This window comes from Varanus komodoensis, unplaced genomic scaffold (assembly GCF_004798865.1).
Source record: "Varanus komodoensis strain SLA01 unplaced genomic scaffold, ASM479886v1 scaffold42, whole genome shotgun sequence".
NCBI classification, from domain to species: Eukaryota; Metazoa; Chordata; class Lepidosauria; order Squamata; family Varanidae; genus Varanus; species Varanus komodoensis.
The window spans coordinates 6,779,016-6,797,544 of record NW_025335972.1 but is presented as its reverse complement, the minus strand read 5'-3'; the positions used below and the strand labels follow the sequence as shown (position 1 = coordinate 6,797,544).

Sequence of the window (18,529 nt, the reverse complement as noted above, 5' to 3'; positions counted from 1 at the left end):
ACCTAGGCAGCATGGCTTGTTGTGGGAAAAAGTCCTCAAATAACTGAACAACAACCCATGAGTTATTTGAGGGTTGTTTTCCCCTCCAAAAAACTATGCTTCCTTGGTTTGGACAGCCCAATATGCAGTGCCCGGGTGGCTGATTATGCAAATTGCTTCTGGCATTGTTAAGTCACAGCAGTAATCTGAACCAGGTCATTAATTTCCCTGAGGCCACCCTTAACCTCCATGCTGAGAATTTGAACCTATGGGTCAGGGAGGCAAATTTCATTCTAGACATACCCAGCATATGGTATGCTCAGCTCTAAGCTCATTTCTATTTTCTATGGAAAAGCATCGAGGAACATAACATGTCTATGTCCACAGTAACCCCACACATTCCAGGTAGAGGGGGCCGTACATATTCCTTATGCATTACTGTGAGTTGATTAAGTCATGAATTTCCCTTCCTTTTCCATCTCCAGCCTGGGAACCTGGCAAGTTGTGGCCAAGTACGAAGACTCTCCGGAGTTCACCTTCAGCACACCTTTTGATGTCAAAGAATATGGTAGGAAGAAACACTGGGCTGGGATGGCCCTGCCCAATGCCTGGCTTCGTCTCCTCATCCTCTCACCCTTTCTCAGGGAAGACCCACTTCTGTCTTCACCTTTGCACTGGAAATCGCTATGACTGCTCTTCCTGGGCAGTTGATACTCCCATTCACATCTTCCTTCTGTGAATACAGTGGTACCTCAACTCATGAATGCCTCAGTTCATGACCAAATAGGGTCGTGAACAAAAATTAAAGAAAATTTTTTACTCGGGTCACAAACTCCGCATCAGGTGACGATTGTGATTGTGCCCATCTCCTCCACCCCCCACTGCGTGTGCCCGAGATCCCGCTCGTCTATGACAGTGATCGGGCTCGTGTTCGTGCAGGGAACATGGGCGCAATCGTGGTTGTGCTTGGGGGATGGGGAGATGGCCATGCTCATGCTCAGCAGTGGGGAGATGGCCGCGATCTTTGTTGTTCCTTGTCACTTTGCTTCATATTTTTGTAATTAAAAAAGTAGTTACAGAACTGATTAAACTTATTTACATTGAACTTTATGGGGAAATTTGACTTGGCTCATGACCAATTTGGGTCATGACCAGAGTTGTGGAACGGATTAAGTTTGTGAGCCAAGGTCCCACTGTATTTGCATGGTTCCCCTTGCTCTGTTTTCCTGCAGTGTTGCCAAGCTTTGAAGTCACACTGAATCCCTCAGAGACATTTTTATACATCGATGACAACAAGGATTTCAGAGTGTCTATCACTGCAAAGTGAGTCCATGCACCACTGTGGGAAAGGAGTGGGCTAAAGAGAACCTGAATGGCAGGTTCTCAGGGTGCATGACTGGGTTTGGGGGAGACTGCATTGGGGTTGCTCTGGGGATGATTTTGCAGTCGGCTCTGGGTGACTAATAAGTTTTGGGAAATGACGTGGGGATAGAAGGCTGAGTGTCTGGGCTTTACTTGTTTCTAAACCGCTTGTGGGGCGATTGCCTGGCAATGTTTGCCTTTAAAGCTGTGAGGCTGCTTCTTGCTGCTCCTGCTGTGAATTACATTTCTACATTGCTCTCAGAATGTGGCCATTATTTTTACTGTCAACGTCATTATTTTTCTTACTCTTGGCTCCGCCAGTCACAGTGGCCACAGATTGCCACAGGGCACGAGGGGGATAAGGGAGCAGTGGCTACCAGGGGCCAGCCGTGGTTAGGATTCTGGCATGCAGATCCCATGTCTCCCATTGTGTGTTCAGGGCAGACGGTCCCTGCCCCGAGCAGCTTCGTCCTGCGGGAGCTTCCCTTCCAGAACCAGCGGCACTTGGAGGGTTGATTCCGCCAGGACCAAGACTGGAGAGGAGGGGCCCCTCCATGCACATGCACTCAGGCACACATGCACAGACAGGCCCCACGTGCCATTTACAAGTCTAAAACTTCACCTGGCATGCCACAACATCTGCCCCTTGCAGCCCCAGCTGATGGGGCAGAGCAGCCCCATTTCTTCCGGGACCCACCTTATTCACCCATCAAGTGAGGGGCGAGGAGGCTACTTCTGACATCAGAAGGGGCAGGTGGGCATAGGAATGGCAGCCCCCCCCCCCCCGTGATGCCGCTTCCCCACTCCAGGCCCGATACCTGTCAGAGCCCAAGGTGTGGCAACAGGTTAAACTTATGAACACCAGGACTCAGACGCCTTAATCCAAGCACTGACCAATGTCCAATCCAAATTCCAAGGCATAGGAGGTAAACACAAACCAGGAGCCAAGAGCCAGAATGTCCACACAAGCGGGGGAAGGGGGCATTTGGAGCAAAAGCAGGAGGAGAAGCAGGGCAGGGAGAGCAGCCAAGGGTTTGCAGCAGGATCCAGGAGCAGGCATAGGTCCCGAGTGCAGGATTCACAGCCAGGGTTTCACACAGCACCAGGCAGAAGATCCTGGCTGCTGAGACAGCTTCTGGATGGAAGAGCCTGTTCTTCTATAGCTCTTCCCTCAGGGCTCCCAGGTGATGCTCGTAAGGGCCCTGATAGCTGCAGGAGACTGTGGGTCTGATCCTCCAACTGCCAGGGCTGTTATTCTGGCCTTTAGCCAGAAGATGAAGCCCCAAAGCTGCCTCAAATCCTGACAACACCAGACGAGAGAAACAGAAACATAGAAACAGAGTGAGTCAGAGGGGTCATCCCGGGCCATCTAGTCTGACCTCCGGCACCAGCTGGCTCCGCTCACGACATGCCCACCATGAGAGCAAGGCTGGGGGAAACGTGCCTAACCGATGGAGGTAGGGGAGGACTGCAAACATAAAGGCCAGTCAGCTCCCCTCACCTGTGTGCCCCCTCTTTGATGCTGAAGCTAAACCTCTTACCTCCTGTTTCATGCAAACAAGGCACTCAGTGTGAACATCTCGTTTGTCCCTTAATTTTGTTTTGCTCCTCTAGCTTTCTCTATGGAAAGAAAGTAGAAGGTGTGGCTTTTGTCATCTTTGGAGTGAAAATAGATGATGAGAAAAAGAGCATTCCAGACTCACTCAAGAGAATTCCGGTAAGAGGAATCCATGTGTGCGTGTATGCATTTTTGGATCTCACTTTGATTTCCTCCCCTTACTCTCTTCTCTTCCCTTCCCTTCTCTTGGCAGATCGTTGAAGGAGATGGAGAAGCAGTACTAACAAAAGCCATGTTGCGGACCAAATTTCGCAACCTCAATGAGCTCATTGGGCATTCTCTCTATATCTCTGCAACAGTGATGACAGATTCAGGTAGGTGATGGTCTTAAAGCCCGCACAGGAGTAAATCCTTACTCTCTTTCAATTTTGAGAACATAGTTTATAGTAAACCATATCTGGCAGAGATGTCGATTTTGTTCTACAACACTCTAATACAGAAATGCTTATCCCTTTAACATAAGAAAGACTGAGCCAACTCCTGGGAAGAAAAGGCTTATAGGAAACCTGTAGGAAACCTGTGAAGCACAATGAGTGTTTTTACTGCCTACTGTCATTCTTTCTGCCATCACCTTTTCATGCTGTCAACTTTTTCCATCTGCAAAAAGAAGCAGGCTTCCACAGAGCTGCAAGGGCAAGAGCCCACGGGAATGCCCCTTGGGTCAGATGTTCCGAGCCATTGCTCATGGCTTTTTCTGTACAAGTGCTTTGTTGTCAAAATCCTCCTTTGTTAACTGGCATATTTTGGGTGGACTCCTTTTCATGATTCTTCATAGATTCCTTGAACAGTCCTGTCCACAGGGGTTCTTCATCAGTGTGAAGGCTCCCTGGGGCCAGAATGTTTGCAAAATCATTCTCCCCTTCATACGACTTGTCTGTGCATTTTACCTCAATTCTTTCTCCTCTTCTGCAGGCAGTGACATGGTGGTAGCTGAACGTACCGGCATTAGCATCGTGACATCTCCCTATCAGATCCACTTCACAAAAACCCCCAAGTACTTCAAGCCAGGAATGCCTTATGAACTGATGGTAATGTTAGACTGTTTGCCGCCTCGGGTCCCCTCTCTGGCTCACTTGGGCTAAGGATAATGCACACGGAAAGACAGGCAAACCCCTGACTCCCTGAGGCCGCAGGTGTTGCGGCAGTCCTGACCCAGACCCGGCAGAGATCTCTATGCTCCACCCTCAGTGTGTTCTTCTAATCACTTCAGGTCTATGTCACCAACCCTGACGGCTCTCCAGCTGACCTTGTCCCTGTGGTGTCAGAGCCCATTCGTGTGGAATCAACTACCCAGAGTGATGGAACTGCCAAGCTGATCCTGAATGTACCAGCTAACAGTCGAGAGCTAAGAATCACTGTGAGTCCCCCTTGGATTTTGCTAGTGCACTGTGATTAGTGGCTACTTTAGCTTCTGCGCCGAGTAGCAAAGCTACCCTTAGTGGCAATTGTGCAAACTTTTAGGCTAGTAGGACGCCTAGCTCAGGGACAGAGCACCTCCTTAGCGTATAGGACTCTGCAGCCCTAGGCACCGGGTTATTGTTTGCAGCTCTAGCCCTGCTTTCACTGCCCCTCTGTGAGCTACCAGCTCTATCTGGGCTCAGGAGAGCAGAGGGTGGAGGGAAGTGGGTGACAGGAAAGCAAAGCCACCCACATTTGACTCTTGACCAAGGGGTTTACTAAGGTTCCAGCCTCACCCCACACCAGATTATCTCTAAGGGAATAAACTCCTCAACAGGACAGGGAGCTCCTGCCACTGATGTAGTTTCCACTGCAGAGTTTCCATGTTAAGAGCATAGGAGACCTGGAAAAAAGCCTCTTCCCAGACACGGCTGGAAGAGCCGACAGTCCTGGGCCATGATAGGTGGGTGAACCAGATGGTCACTCTTGGCAGGCATCCCAGGATCATCGTGACTGAGATTCTGAAGAAGACGAAGACCCTGAAGACTCGAGGATGTGTGTTTGGAAACTCAAGGAGAGGCCTCAGAATTGCCCTCAGGGTCACTGCCACGGGTTCCCAGGCTGACCAGGAGGGCAGAAGTGTTTTAGAAGAGATGTGGAGGGGAGGCAAGAACAGGAGGAGGAAGAGCTGCTGCCTTGCCCAGTTCCTGACTCCACGATGAGGCGGTAGGAGAGACGAGCTGCCCAGTTGGAGGGCTTGGATAGGTCTCATAGACTGGCCCATCATCAATGGAAGCCACTCTGAAAGCGAAGGGTTCTAGGGAGAAGTTCCAAGCTTGGTTCAACACTCTTGACATGAGCAGAGGCTTATTCAACTCACTAGAGGGTTTTTATTTATGTATTTATTGGATTTATTTGAAAGTCACTTATTAGCATCATGCTCTCTGGGCAGTTGTTATAATAAAAATAGCAATTGAGCAGAATGACACAGTTAAAATATAATAAAACAAGATAAGAGCACAGTAAACATACTCAAGGAGAAGTAAAGCATAAATTAATATAATTAAAACTAGCACATTAATACAAACATAGAAACAGAGTGAGTCAGAAGGGATCTCCCAGGCTATCTAGTCTGACTCCCAGCTCAACTCATGATATGCCTACCAGGTACATGTCCAGCCTATCTTTGAACACCCTCAATGATGGGGCTTCAACCACCTCCCATGGAAGCCCATTCCATACCCTTGGGGTCCTAATTGTGAGGAAGTACTTCCTCACTCCACCTTGAATCTTGGTCCCCCGAGCTTTTCTCCATTGGAACACATCTTGCCCTCCACTGCAGGAGAAAAAAAGGTCACAACCCATCTGTGTGACACCCTTCACATACCTGTATGTTGCTAACAGGTCCCCTCTCGGTCTCCTTTTCTCAAGATTGAGAAGACTCAGTTCCCTCAGTCCCTCCTCATATGGCTTACCCTGCAAACCAGCCACCATCATTGTGGCCCTTTGCTGCACCGATTCCAACCTTGTTATATCCCTCTTGTAATGAGGGGCCCAAAACTGAACACAAGCTCTGGCTGTGGGTGCATCAGAGTCATATAGAGTGGCTGCGATACCTCTCTCAATCAAGTAGCCATGCTTCCGGCTATGCATCCTAGGGGTGTTGTTGCACCTATCCACATTGAACACCATCCTGTTGTCCCTGGCCCACTTCCATAGTCTGTCCAGATTCTTTTTGGATCCGGAGTATCTGTTCCTCAGTTGTGGCCACTGCCCCCATTTTAGTATCATCTGTGAATTTGATCAGCAGACTTGTCCTGCCCTCTTCCAGGTCACTAATTAAAAGGTTGAACAGGATTGGTCCCAGGACTGAGCCCTGAGGGACCCTGCTTGTCACCAACTGCTATCCCAGTCATTCCCCACTAATAGTTACCCTGTGCATTTGGTCTGTCAACCATGCCCTAATCCACCGGACAGTGCATTGGTCTATCCCAAAACGCCTCAGTTTCCCAACCAGGATATCATGGGGCACTTTGTCAAAGGCCTTGCTGAAATCCAGGTAAACCACATCCACTGCATCCCCTCCATTTAGCTACCTCGAAACCTTGTCATAGAATTCCACAAGGTTCATCTGGCAGGACCTGATTTTGCGGAAACCATGTTGTGTGGCTGCCAACCTCCCCTACCTATCCAGGGATAACAAAGCATTTCCTATTATGAGCCTTTCCATTGTCTTTCCCACAATGCACATAAGGCTCAAGGTGACTTGGAGGGTGATAACATACCCCCACTGTCAGGTCCCTCTCCCTGTTGAAACCCTTTAGTTTCACCCAGACCGCCTCTACCAGATCCCCATCAGTGCCGCATTCTATCTCATTGCACCCTATCCCTTCCTTGACTTAAAATGCTACACCTCCTTCCCTCTTTCACTTCCTGTCCATTCTAAACATTCCAGTCTTGCCTTTCATCCCACTAAGTTTCTGTGATCTCCACCAGGTCATACCCTCCTATTCCCAGGTGAGCCTCAAGCTGTTCCCACTTATTACCCATGCTCCTAGCATTGGTGTACATACATCCCAGCAAGATGTTGTGGTGTTTTGGTTTGTTCTATTCATTTTTATTGTAAGCCATCCTGAGACCCTAGTGGCAGGCAGGGTTGAAAAGCGTTTAATAAATAACTGAATGAATGATTAATGGCTATGTGGAGTTGGCACCTCCTACTGTCAAGCATTATTATTGTGGCTGTGAGAGACAAACTCTGCCAGAAACCTGAGTGCAGGAGAGGAAGGGGGATCCGTGTGTGAGCAGAGTTTGTAAAGGGAAATTGAGAGCCAGTGTGGCGTAGTGGTTAAGAGCATGGGACTGGGACTCAGACGATGTCAGTTCGAGTCCCCGCTCAGCCATGGAGCCAACTGGGTGACTTTGGGCCAGTCACAGACTCTTAGCCCAACCTACCTCACAGGGTTGTTGTTGTGAGGATAAGATGGAGGAGAAGATGTAAGCTGCCTTGAGCCCTTTGTAGGAAAAAGGCAGGATATAAATTGAAAAATAAAATAAATAAATATGCCTCAGTCAGAAGGTGCTATTATGCATTGCTCTACTCTCTAAGTTGCTTATAAGTTGGTGAATATCTTGTAACCAGTGGGTTATTGTACAAATCAAGTTTGATTCTGCTTATTGTTCACTCAGAGTCATAGGCTGTGCCTCATCCTCAGGACCACGTAGTCCAATGGAGGAGCCTTATAGCTTGGGCACGATACTGTGGGAGAAGTTCATTAATAAACTGGAATTAAATTCCTAATGGCAGCACCATATGTGTATCAGAGAAAGAGGGGGGAAATAGCAACAGCGTTAAAGACACAGCATATCCAAACAAGGCAAGGAGAGTACTTGTGACAGGCTTGCACTGAAGGAAGGTGTGAGGACGCAAAGTGTTTGGGGGGACAGTGCTGGCCTACACCCCTCAGTCCCCAGAATGGCTGCATTCTGCTCCCCCTCTTTTCAGGGGTGCTCATTGGGACCATCTGCTCATCCCCGAGCAGTGGATTTGAAAGACTGGATGGTTGCTTCGTGATGCAGTTAACCCTTCTCACCCTTTCTAGGTAAGAACCAAACACGAGAGATTGCCAGAGGAACGCCAGGCAGTCAAGACCATGGTGGCTACTGCCTATGAAACACAGGGAGGATCAGGAAACTACCTCCATCTTGCAGTCACAGCTGTAGAGCTGCAGGCTGGAAGCAACTTGCCCATCAATTTCAATGTGAAAGGCAACAGCCAAGCAGTGCTGGACCAGATCCACTATTTCACCTACATAGTAAGTGCTATAGACTGGGAAATCCAAGGACCATGTCTCCACTCATCTCTGAAGACTGAACCTTTTGGTGAGGGAGGGAAGGGGAAGTGTAAGTGTAAGCCATGTATCCTGGAAAAGCAGATTTCTGAAATCTTCACTGCAACCATTGTCTTCCTATCAGACCATGAGAGACGGGCTCACGTTGCAGCCCCGGCAAACTACCCACAAAGTCAGTCTTCTATATCACAGTATTTGACGGGAGGAGCAATCCATGGTTCCTGACCCTCTGCACATTGTTAATCTGTACCTCTTGTTCCCCATCAGATCTTGACTAAGGGAAAGGTGTTCAAGGTTGGGAGGCAGAACAGGGCACCTGGACAGAATCTGGTGAGCATGTCTCTGCCCATCACCCCGGATCTCATCCCCTCCTTCCGCTTCTTGGCTTACTATGTGCTGGGGAACAACGAGCTCGTGGCTGACTCTGTCTGGGTGGACGTGAAGGATACCTGTATGGGGACGGTAGGTTGCTGCTCCTAAGCTCCACATCCAGCTTCCTGTACTGCCTTGAACACTGCAGGGTGGCTTTCCTCCACACATGTGCTTCAGCTCTGGTTAGAAACCATGCGGAACTTCACAACCTGGATGCAGATATAAACCTATTTTTTATCAGGCAGACTGACATACCAAATATTGCCTGGGTCTACTTCATAGGAAAATAAAGAGTACATGTTCCCAATCAGGATGTACCAGGAACAGCCTGGATTTAGGGAAAGAGTGATAGTTGTTCCTGGCAAATCCCCGTTCCAAGTTCTTTGATAAAAACAGTGTTATTGGGTGCACACTTCTGCACCATAGTTTTCAGGCCTGAGGCCTGTTCCTTTGGTCACTAGACATTCCCTGCATAGAGGACAAATGTCTCTCAGACTCCGTCTGCATGCTTATAATGCCCGTGTGTAGGCACCAAAGGTCAGTGCCTTTTTCCGGCCCACGCAGAACTGCCTATCCAGGTAGAAAGGTCTCTGGATGTGTTTGAATTGCGGCTATTGCAGTCAGATCATTTCCAAGCATGCATGTGCTCATAAAGTTGTTAAGTGAGTGAGATCTTTGCAATTCTCATGGTGCAGAAGCTAGTGAAAGGCATGTTGTCAAGTAATTCTTGGTATATAATTCTTGGCATGAAAACAGCTGTCACCAACATATGCTTCCCTGCTGTCATCTCTGAAGTGCTGAATACTGTTGACCTTGAGGAATTTTACAAAGTTTCCTTCAGGTGGGGGCTTTGAGAATGGGGCAAGGCTGACCTCAAAGGCTCAGGTCAGAATATCCAGATGGCCTTTCGCAGCTGTGGTTGGGAATGTGCTGTGCTATCACAACTGACCTCTGTGTGTCACCCATGAGCCAGTCACAGTGAGGGCTCCATGGGGGGGCCCAACTGGCTTCCTGTTCTGATCTCTGTTGTGTCCAGGAAATACGTGGCTGTCGTCTAGGAGCTCTGCCCCCAGCTGCACATTGTAGGTTGAACCAGGTGCTTAAGACCTTACACTGATGCCCTTATCCAACTTGGAAGAAGAAAAGATATTTCTAATCTCTCCTTGCCTATTTTCCAAAGGGTGATGCTGCAGCTTCTCTCCATTCTCCACCCGCCAATATAGTCAGGAAGACCTTTCTTCATCACAGAATTCAACTTTTTTTTTTTTTTGCCTTCTCCAAACAGCTGGTTGTGAAAGGAGCAACTGAGAGAGACAATCGAATTCATGAGCCAGGAGCTCAGATGAAGATCAAACTGGAAGGGGATGCAAATGCTCGGGTCGGCCTGGTGGCTGTGGACAAGGGAGTCTACGTCCTTAACAAGAAGCACAAGCTTACCCAAGCTAAGGTCAGGTGGCAAATTCCTTGGGATTGGGAAGCCAACGCCTAGTGGTTTTTCCAGTGTGGCCCTTCCTGAGCCTGTGTAGTGACTTGTCCTATCACTTGCCTCTCCTGTCTGGCAGGTGTGGGACACAGTGGAAAAGAGCGACATCGGCTGCACGGCTGGCAGCGGCAGGAACAATTTAGGCGTGTTTGAGGATGCCGGACTGGCCCTGGAGACCAACGTCAAGCTTTCCACGAAGCAAAGATCAGGTATTGCTGGAATGGGTGCTCGTGCCCATGAGAGGACAGAGGGCTTCCAGTACGAGAAAATCCTTGCACCTAAAGGCCCAGCCTAGACAGCCTGCTGCCCCCAGTACTGGCATCATCTGATGTGGTGGCCCAAGATCCAGGCCGGGGTACTGAGGCGCAGGGGCCTGGACTGCTCGCAGCTGTCCCAGCACCCTCCACACCATGACATGTAAATGCACATAACAGATGCCAGAAGGACAGCAAAGCACCGGGTTAATCCTGCCTCTCCTCCCACTGCCACTTCTCTGCCCCTGTTATGTTTGCCTTGGAAAGCTCTTACGCCAGAGTAAGCTCCATTCACTTCCGCATATGTGTGCCTAGGATCCGGCTGCACAGGAAACAGGATTCCGCACAATCACCTCATTTCACATCAGCATAATGCTTTCCTTTTTCTGCCATCCTCCCTGCAGAGATAAAGTGTCCCCAACTCGCAAGACGGAAACGTAGCTCCATACAACTCTTGGAGACGAAGCAAAACAAAGGTAGGTAATGGGGACATGATATCCCTCTAACTTTCTGAACGGGGCCAGTTGAAAGGTGCTGGCAATGGGCACAGGCTGCCAAGGCGGTGTGGGCGGGGGGCGTGGGCTGGGCCAGGGGGGCGCACGTGTGTGCAGTGAGGCAGGGGTGGGAGCACGCAGAGATTGTTTTCTCCGAGTGAGTCCAAAACGATCTCCACATGAGCAAGCCGCTGTGCACGCACGGCAAGTCCAAAACCTCTGAGGTGGGCCAGATAAATGGGCATGGCAGGCTGGATCCGGCCCACGGGCCATAGTTTGAGGACCCATGCTCTGTAACTACCTCAAAGGCTGTCACAGAGAGGAAGGTCCAGATCTCTTCTTGCTCATAACAGAGCACAGGACATGGAATAATCAATTGATGCTGTGACAACCCAGATTCAGGATGGACATCAGGAAAAGCTTCCTCGCTGTCAGCAACACAACAGTGCAACCAGCTGCCCAGAGGGGTGGTGGGCTCTCCCACACTAGGGACTTTCAAAAAAAAACCGGGCGGCCATTTAAATGGGATGGCGGAGCCAGAGCACATGGAGGTTGTGGGCTGGGAACCAGCGGGCCGTGCAGCAGGGGTGGGAATTGGGCTGCTTGAGCCACTGGGAGTTCACAGTGTCGTGGAGGTGTCCAGGAGCATTTTGTGAATGGTGGGGACACACTGCAATGTGGTACTGATGTGCTGATTCCCAAACATGCAGCCTGTGAGACAGCCACGGCTTCTGCTGTAGTAGTTAATAATGCAATGAACTCTCGATGCGGCAGTGCGCAGTAGGGCAGTACCTGTGTGGACACAGATATTCTTCCGTATTTCATGAGGCTGCATGTTTCAGCTGCCCAATATCAGGATCAGCAGCTAAGAAAATGCTGCGAAGATGGAATGCGCGATAATCCTATGGGACACAGCTGTGAAAAGCGTACTCGGTACATTGATGATCAGCATGTTCCAGAGTGCCAGAACGTCTTCCTGGAATGTTGCCACTACATCAGGGACATACGGCATACCCTGCAACGGGACGATCAGCTCTTCCTTGCAAGAAGCAAGTAGAGTTTTCTTTCTGTTTTCAAAGGAAACTTAATTTGGCAGCACAGTACTGTGAAGAAATAAGCCTTGCCCGGAAGGCTGCCCACTCCTTGGGGACGTATGATTATTTCATGGCCATATTACAGTGGGGCTGCCACTATTTGTAACGACAGGCCCAGGGAAGGAATTCCAGGCAGAGTGGGTGGGAGGAAGTGGGTCTTAGAGTTGAGCGTAGCCTTGATGGGCCACCGCAGGCTGGTGAGACCCTTGGGATGGGGTCACGAAGTAGCAGCAGTGCCTGGTCAGTGTCCACACATACCATGAAGGAAACGCCACATTGGCCCTTTTGTTAGAGTCCCCCCATCTCAGACTGGTGCCATCAAATAATACCGGCTCGACCCGGGCTGGAAGCATCAGCCGCCCAGGCATGGTGAGACAGTCTTTCCCAAAATCCTATTCCCTAGGGCTAGGCCATGCATTTAATGTCCCTTTCACGAGGCGGGTCTGAGGAATCCGGCTTCAGCCCAGTTTTTTCTGTTCCTGAGGAGGCATTGCAGGAATCATTTAATCAAAGCTGCGACTACACCTCCTGTTTTCCCAGGTGAAACAGAGGATGAGTTCCTATCTGATGAGCAGATTGTCTCCAGGACGGAGTTCCCAGAGAGCTGGTTATGGCAAATGGAGCATCTGACAGCACCTGCCAACGATCAAGGGTAAAGGCCTCCATGCATCTATTCAGTTTTCCTCATTTGCCCACTTGGGTCCTGAGGGCAGGCTGGGCTGCCCCACAGAATTCACAGAATGATGGGAAATCAGGCTTGGCTCTGACCAAAGCAAGACCTGCTCCGGGGCTCCCCCTCCAAGAGGAAAGGGAAAGGAGAGGTCCTGACTGGAGTCTGAGGCTTACCCTCCACTCTCTGAGGGAGGTGAAATGCTTTTGGTGAGTGCTGAGGCAGGAAGGCCTGCCCTTCCTCCTCCACCATGCAAAAGGGAAGACAAATGGCAGAAGGGGCAGTGGGTGATGTGTGTGGGTGCAATGCTGGCCCTCAGCCAGTGGGCTGGCCACCAGACCCTGAGGAAGGGAGGGCTTCTGAGTACAGGTTTCTTAAAATGCTGCACTTCCATTGAACCTGCATTTCGTCTCACCTGGGGAACACAGTCTCTCCTTGAAAGTGGTGGGACTCTAGAGGCAGTCAGCCCTGCCTGCCCCTTTTAGCAGGCTGCTCTGGGTGGGAGCTAGATGTCAGGCTGAGCAGGGCTGATGCAACCACACCAGCAGGCACATACAGAGATCCCCCTCTGTTCCCAGGGATGTCCAGGACAGCTTACTGATCTCCCAGTGTCGGGCATATCCCCCTCCCTTTGCCCTCTATTTGCAGGGGTGGCAAGAGAGGCACACCAGGACCAGGGTAAGCAGTCCTGGACCTTACAAAGAAGTACAGGGGCATCATATAATTGGTAGTGACCCCATGTACCCAGTCCCCATCTCAGACTGCACCTGGCTGCTTCCTGGTGTGACATGGCATCCTTCTCTCTGTATCTAGGATTTCATCCAAGGTGGTACCTTTTTACCTGAAGGATTCCATCACAACCTGGGAGGTGTTGGCTGTGAGCATTTCAGACACAAAAGGTAAAGACTTCTGGACAGTTGGAAAGTGGACAGGGCGTATTATTTCAGCTCAAGTGTGCCTTGAAAAACACCTAAGAATTTTCTTTGTTTTAAAAAAGGTAACTGATGTACAAGTCATTTTTTCTCAGCCTGCTTCCTTTCCTGTTGACCTTCCTTGCAGGGATCTGTGTGGCTGACCCTTATGAGATAACAGTAATGAAGGACTTCTTTATTGATCTACGGCTGCCCTACTCAGTGGTGAGGAATGAGCAGGTGGAGATTCGGGGTGTTATTTACAACTACGTGGAGAGAGACATCAAGGTAAACTTTGGGATTTTGATACGGGCATGTGTTTAAAATGCGGGGAGCATACCACTTGTGATGCTAGGAACTGTTTTGAATGCAAGTCAATGCCACATAACTGAATTATGTATTTCACAACTTGTGCCACAAGGCACTGTTTGTGCTGTTGCAACCAATTCAGGAATGTAATGTGCATCTTTGCTCCTTTTTTGGATGTGAGACTAAAACTTCCTGCCCTCACCCTCATGAGATGATGAATCACCATAGCAGCTTGTATGTCATATGTGATCTTCATTAGGGTCTTCGTTGTAGGTCTCACCACTGTGAGCATTTAGGTTGATGGGTAAATGAAATGGGGCCTTTCTGTAGCAACATCTCAACTATGGAATTTAGCTAAGGAATTAACTTGCAACGGAGGTCAGGCTATTTGTAGTTTAGACAAGCAATAAAACTGTCCTGTTTTGTGAGGCCTTCTGCCTTTAAAATAGAATCTTGTCTGTTTTCAAGGAATGTTCTGTCCTTTTGTGATTTTTGTGTTGTTGTGATTTTATTGTATCATACTTAGAGGGCTTTGGATAGAAAAACAACAAAATAAGGAAATATTAACAATCTTTGGTGAGGCTCTCTTTTGAGAGCAAGCACAATCTGAAGCTAAATCAGTACAAATAGCAGGGGTCTCTTAATAGCAGCACCCTTTTTAGGCAATTGCACCTCCAGTTAGGAACAGTTCAATCAAACTGAAATTATATTTGGAGAATTAGTAAAAACTTGATTCCATCAAGCATTTTGATCAGCATTTTTATAGTTCCTTGTAGACTGCAAAACCCCTTGAGGGCTTTTGAGACATATTATTTGATAATAAAGTCATTTGCATATAAAGTAATAAAAATACTAGGTTGTTTTTCTAGGAACTATATGGGGTATTGACTGTGTGCAGTAATCATGTTTCACATTTTTGATAGTTTAAACAATTCAGCAATCTTACAAGTCAGGATTCTTATCCCCAAGTTCATGGCTAAGAAAGATTTAGGAAGTTCACGGTACAAGAAAGATTTAAATGAGACTTCTGGATTATCTTCAGAGCAGCCACACAAATGCATACAATTGAGTTATAGCAGGGGGCACTGGTGATAAAATGGGAAATAGGATTGTGCATCCATCACTACTAGCAAAGCCACAAGGCACAGAGGAAGAGGCCGTGGCTTTGAATGGGCTTTCGGTTTTTGCAAGTTTGATTTAAACAAGGCTTACAAGCAATAGTTTGATTGCAAGTGTGACTCTGGAGAACCCAAAGCACACAAGACGTTTTAGAGGTGGGTAAACTTCTTGGACTAGAATAGTATGGTCTGCTGTAGGCAAGCTGGAGCCCACCAGACACTTTGGACTGCAGCTCCTGTAATCACTGTCCATTGGCCATGTCAGTCGGGGCTTACAGAATCTGCAGTCCAAATCATTAGGAGAGCACCAGTTTGCTTGTCCATGTGGGATCTTGGAGCACCATTCAGCAGGAGGCAGACATCATGGTATATCATCTGTTAGGTGCACCATGGATTGTTCTGGCAATGACTCACACTGTGTAGCTTATCTCACAGTATGAGGAACTGTGTTGTGTGAGCCCTCCCACTACGGGTGAAGTACCTACTATAGCCCCTTTAGCTGAAGGGAAAACATTGATTAGATAGCATTGATCCAAGCAAAGAAACTCTCTTCTCCCCTGCTTAGACTTCTTTTACAGTGAACAACTATCATTTACCTCCTCAGGTGCGGGTGGAGTTGATACACAACCCAGCCTTCTGCAGTGCTTCTACTGCCAAGCAAAGATACCAACATGTGTTGAATATTAAAGGAATGTCCTCCATCGCTGTGCCATTTGTGATTGTCCCATTGAAGATGGGATTGCATGATGTCGAGGTCAAAGCAGCAGTCTGGGGACAGTATGTGTCTGATGGTGTGAAGAAGAAGCTGAGAGTTGTGGTACGTAAGTCAGACCTTCCAATGGCCCTTGGAGAAGAAGAGAGGAGGATTCCTGAACAAGAATGCAATGTATTGTTCAAAGTAACAAAAAGAGGAAGCTAACTAAACATAGGGAAAGAAAGAGATGTTTATTCTCAGGAGGAAGTGCAAACACTCAGATCAAGGTCAACAGTGAAATGATGACTACACTTTTACAAGCAAGTGGAAAGTTTTAGGAAACTACTATTAGTTTTCTCAGCAAACAGTTGATTACACTCACCAATGAAAGACTGGTTAGATCTTGAAGCAAGCAAGGAATTTTTCTTAGCATCAAATGGAGGATTAGTGCATTAGCAAACTATTCAGCAGACTACTGAAGTGATAACTAAATATAAAAGCAACCACAAGGTTAGTCTCAGCAACAGATAGATGGCTAATATCTTCACCTAATCTCAGTTGATCAGACTCACCAAGAAAAGGATGATTAAGCTTACAGGTATGCAAAAAATCGACCCCAGCTATTGATGGGCCTCTTGGTATTCTTGATTCTGCATGTGACCTGTAATGCACTTAAAGTGCTGTTTCACAGAAGTGGCTCTTCCCTTTATGCTGATGAGCCAAATGTCACCAGCATAAAACTCTCCTTGCCTCACAATTGGTTGAGGACTTCATTTCTACAGGCAATAGCCAGGTGAGGGGTAGCTAGTAGGCAGCACAGAAAAGTACAGGCCTGCCCTGTTGTCCCTAGGATTTTCTCAGGCTCTCCAGGTACACATTTAGTGTACATGAATGTGCATACATGAGAGAGGCTGAGGCAAGCCTCAGCACAAGATGGCAATTTTATATCAGAAACCTGGAAATTGCCTCCAGCTGTTGCATATTCCATTCTGCCCTTCCAGCTCCAGACTGGAGCAAGGGGCCTTGTTCTGCAAGGGACTGCAGCTAATAGAGCAAACTCCTGTGTGTTCCGGAGTGTTTTACCAGGAGTCTGTCTTTTTCCGTAATACCTTGGTGGAGTTCTGTGGTCAGGAGCTAGCAGCCCTTGGGGCTGCCCATCAGGCTTTGTTACTGGTCCTGTTTTGTTCTCCTTTCTGCACCAAGCAAGGAAATGAAACAAAAGACTGCTGTGTAACACTTGTGTAGGGCAAAGGAGGGGGATGTTAGCTTGGGAGAAAGTTAAGTTGAATCCTTGAAGACAAGGTATCTGCCCAGCTGTACTGGAATCGGTGATGAGCAAAATGAGGGGTTGAGTTATGAATATTTTCATGCCCCTCTAAATCCACCCACATTTTCAATGATTTGGGAGAGGGGAGTCACAAAAGTTGTTTATGGATTTCTAGATTTATTTATTTCAGTTATTTACAGGATGACCTTTGGATCCCAGCCCTCTCAGTGCGGCTTACATAAAAATAACAAAAACAAAAAAATGGCATATGATCATTAGAGCAGCAGTTAAATTATTTCAAGGCCAGCACCACACTCACATAAAATTAGTTCAAACTGCTGAAAGGACTTTAAAAAAGTACTAATTGTCAAAGTCGGATGTTGTAACATCAACACACAGTAAAAATTCTTTTTAAAAAATCTTCATTAGCAACTATGTAAGATCCACTGAGTGAGATTGCTCACTCTCTTTTTTTAACAGTTTCCTTTCCAGGAGAAAAAAATGGTTCCAAGGGAGCAGTAAATTATAGAAGAACTACTAATTTTATGAAAATTTGGTACAATGCTATGTGGAAACTGCCTCTGAACTTACAATCTGTTATATTTAGACAACACACTTAGAACATTGTGTTTTCTAGTGCCTGCAGTCCCTAATTCAACCTGATAAGGGCACACATGTATTTTTAATCTAATGAAGTATGGCAGATTTTTCTAAGATTGTCAACCATGATTAGAAAAGAAAACACAGTTGGTGGTACCCAATTCTTCCCTCCTGCCGGTAGAACAGCTCCTGTCAGCAATTGATGGCAAAGAACTTTAAAGGCAGACGAGCCCTACTCATGATTTTTTATTCTTAACCAGGATGGCTACAGTAATTCAGACAATGAAAAGTAATGTGGCTAATCTGATGTGGAATCCCCCCCCCCCATGATGTCTGAGAAGAGGCAAATATATTAGGGAACTACACTGTATTTATAGAAGAAATAGATCTGATGACTTTATTTATGTTTCCATGTTGCTGTTTTGAATTGCATTTTTCTGTCATATTAAGTAGTTTGTGGTGAGACTTTCTTCTTTTCCAGCCTGAAGGAATGAAGAGAAAGATTGTGAATGTTATTGAGTTGGAGCCAGCTGTAAAAGGAGTCAGTGAGTAACAGTCTTCATTCTCTGCTTCTTCCCTGTGTACTCTTTCTGGAGTCCTGTGAAGGCCTCTGAGCTTCCTTTAGTACTTCCAGATAAAACAGGTGCCATTTTCTCCAGAAGTCTTCAGATAGGAGTCCCTTCAGGTTGGAGAGATGGCTTTGTGCACGCACAAAGGAAAATATGTATCCACACTTTCTATGCTCATTGAATGCAATGTGTGGTGATCACATTTATTTTGAATTAAATTCTTGTATGGAATCTTTATTTAATTCTACTGATTGTCTTTTGTAAAAGAGCCATGCCAAAGCAGCACTAAAGAGTTTTAATGTAGAAATAACCAGGTTTGTTTCTTTGCAATTTTCCTTCTTATTCAGATGGAGTCCAGCAACAGAAAGTTGATGCTAAATTATTAGAAAATATGGTTCCTGACACAGAACCTGACACCAAGATCACTGTCCAAGGTAAGAACAAGTTACTTAAAGAAAAGAACTCTGGGGCTGTAGAACTAGCCAG

General features: G+C 47.4%; 1 protein-coding gene across 1 annotated transcript in view; it reads left to right on the top strand.

The window, feature by feature from the left end:
* The window catches only part of C3 (complement C3), a 64,620-nt gene that overhangs the window by 16,400 nt on the left and 29,691 nt on the right, over nt 1–18,529 (top strand). The window contains exons 6-23 of the mRNA XM_044443638.1: nt 465–547; nt 1,212–1,302; nt 2,956–3,058; nt 3,153–3,273; nt 3,872–3,987; nt 4,170–4,316; nt 7,960–8,172; nt 8,476–8,670; nt 9,866–10,027; nt 10,143–10,272; nt 10,722–10,793; nt 11,654–11,860; nt 12,446–12,557; nt 13,389–13,474; nt 13,635–13,774; nt 15,518–15,730; nt 17,956–18,019; nt 18,391–18,477. Of these exons, the coding sequence (XP_044299573.1) occupies nt 465–547; nt 1,212–1,302; nt 2,956–3,058; nt 3,153–3,273; nt 3,872–3,987; nt 4,170–4,316; nt 7,960–8,172; nt 8,476–8,670; nt 9,866–10,027; nt 10,143–10,272; nt 10,722–10,793; nt 11,654–11,860; nt 12,446–12,557; nt 13,389–13,474; nt 13,635–13,774; nt 15,518–15,730; nt 17,956–18,019; nt 18,391–18,477 (2,342 nt within the window). The remainder of the gene's footprint in view (nt 1–464; nt 548–1,211; nt 1,303–2,955; nt 3,059–3,152; nt 3,274–3,871; nt 3,988–4,169; nt 4,317–7,959; nt 8,173–8,475; nt 8,671–9,865; nt 10,028–10,142; nt 10,273–10,721; nt 10,794–11,653; nt 11,861–12,445; nt 12,558–13,388; nt 13,475–13,634; nt 13,775–15,517; nt 15,731–17,955; nt 18,020–18,390; nt 18,478–18,529) is intronic.